The sequence below is a fragment of the Aplysia californica genome, unplaced genomic scaffold (genome assembly GCF_000002075.1).
Source record: "Aplysia californica isolate F4 #8 unplaced genomic scaffold, AplCal3.0 scaffold00680, whole genome shotgun sequence".
NCBI classification, from domain to species: domain Eukaryota; kingdom Metazoa; phylum Mollusca; class Gastropoda; order Aplysiida; family Aplysiidae; genus Aplysia; species Aplysia californica.
In genome coordinates, this window is record NW_004797950.1 from 40,836 (window position 1) to 42,722 (window position 1,887).

At 42.7% G+C, this 1,887-nt stretch overlaps 1 protein-coding gene across 1 annotated transcript in view; it reads right to left on the reverse strand.

The window, feature by feature from the left end:
* Window positions 1-1,887, reverse strand: part of LOC101853494 (WD repeat domain phosphoinositide-interacting protein 4) — a gene marked incomplete in the record, with an annotated part of 15,904 nt that overhangs the window by 7,222 nt on the left and 6,795 nt on the right. The window contains 1 exon segment of the mRNA XM_013088065.2: window positions 1,722-1,847. Within this exon segment, the coding sequence (XP_012943519.1) occupies window positions 1,722-1,847 (126 nt within the window).

The following is a 1,887-nucleotide window of genomic DNA, read 5'->3' on the forward strand; positions in this document are numbered from 1 at the left end:
ATAGAGGCAAGGAATACAGGATCAAAATACGGGGAAATACAGGCAAGAAATACAGGATCAAAATACGGGGAAATAGAGGCAAGGAATACAGGATCAAAATACGGGGAAATACAGGCAAGGAATACAGGATCAAAATACGGGGAAATAGAGGCAAGGAATACAGGATCAAAATACGGGGAAATACAGGCAAGGAATACAGGATCAAAATACGGGGAAATAGAGACATTGCAATAAATGGACAAATAGAGTCATTGTTCCTGAATACAGGATCAAAATTCTGCCAAGATCAACACCTTAGAAAGACGTACATCTCAATATTTTACACTGAAGGACAGCAAGAACTGATCTCTGTCAAAAGCAACACTTGCTCAAGGTGGAAGAAGATGGAAAACATTGTCCATAAAATTTTGGACGGTTCCAACAAACACCAAAGTTTTCACTAAAAAGACAGAAAGCAATCAAAAGCTTCCAAAGGAACATGCAATTTGAATTTGAAATTCAGACCAAGTAATGTAAAATGGACTTCACAACACTGTTGGGTCAGAACACAACACACTTGTTCTGTAACTAAACAATAGCTCTTCAGATATACATGATGTCGCCACATGGTGGAATCAGGCGCTCGCTCCTCTATTGTTGGGCATGTGCAGTTACTGCTATCTTCTCAGAGCTTGTTCATTTACCCATCTTTTCATGACAAAATACCCATTTCAGTTGAATACAAGTCGAGATAGAAGTGGAGATACAAGTGGAGATACAAGTCGAGATATTTGCCATTGAAGGAGTGGGGGTCGCCTGGTTTCAGCGGTAATGTTAGCGAGAAAATGGCCACCAAAGTCTGGAGACTTCCAAAGCTTGAGAGTGGTGGAAAACTGAATAGTTATTTTTTTTTAGCCTTTAATCATTTCTAAGAAAAATTAATACAGAAATATGTTTTTAGATGGAAATAAAAGGGGTTGAGCGAAAAAACAAAAATTCGATAAAAATTGCCAAAGTGGTGATAAATGCCTCTTTCTTGGATTTCCTTATTCTGACGAGCGCTTGATTTCACCACGCTGCCTCACATATTATGCTTGAAATTTGCTTTTCACACGCATTCAAAATTGACTCGTACCATTTTTTTAAAAATAGCCCGAGCTTCCAGGCAAGCACTCCCAAAGACAAAGCACCTGGCAATGATTCTACACCTCTTCAACGGAAGATTATTTCTGAAGTAGGATGTCCAGGAGACTGATTCCAGGGCAACATATCTCTCCACCAGAGACACATCAGACCTACCTGGCTGACCAGTGAACGTTCTAGATCAATCGGGGGAGACAACTGTGTTTGTGTGGTTTACCAAAGAGCTCATATGTGAGGCATCGTGGTGAAATCAGGCGCTCGTCAAACTAATGAAATTGAAGAAACTGGCACTTTTATTTTCTGCCAGTTTGGTAATTTGTATCGAATTTTTGCTTTTCCCTCAAACTCTTTTGTGTCCTACAAAAACATATTTCCAGGTGAATTTGACGGAAAAACCCTGATTAAAGGCACAAAAAATGTGGTGGAATCAGGTGTGTTAGTGCTGCGATGCGTCAGAGTGTCGGTGTGTCAGTGTCGGTGTGTTGGTGTGTCTGTGTGTCAGTGTGTTTGTGTGTGTGCGTGTGAGTCAGTGTGTTTGTGTGTCGGTGTGTTAGAGTGTTAATGTGTCGGTGTGTTCGTCTCGCGGTGTGTCGACTCACCTGTGTGGAGGCAGTGGCGATGGAGTCCCCCGCTGCGTTGATGGCCACACAGACGATGTCGTTGCCGTGGGCCTGGACCATGAGGGGAGGGGTGCTCTCCGGGGACGTGTCGCATCTATCCAGGTCCTGGGGACACACGGAGAGTACATGTCATGTCATGTCATGG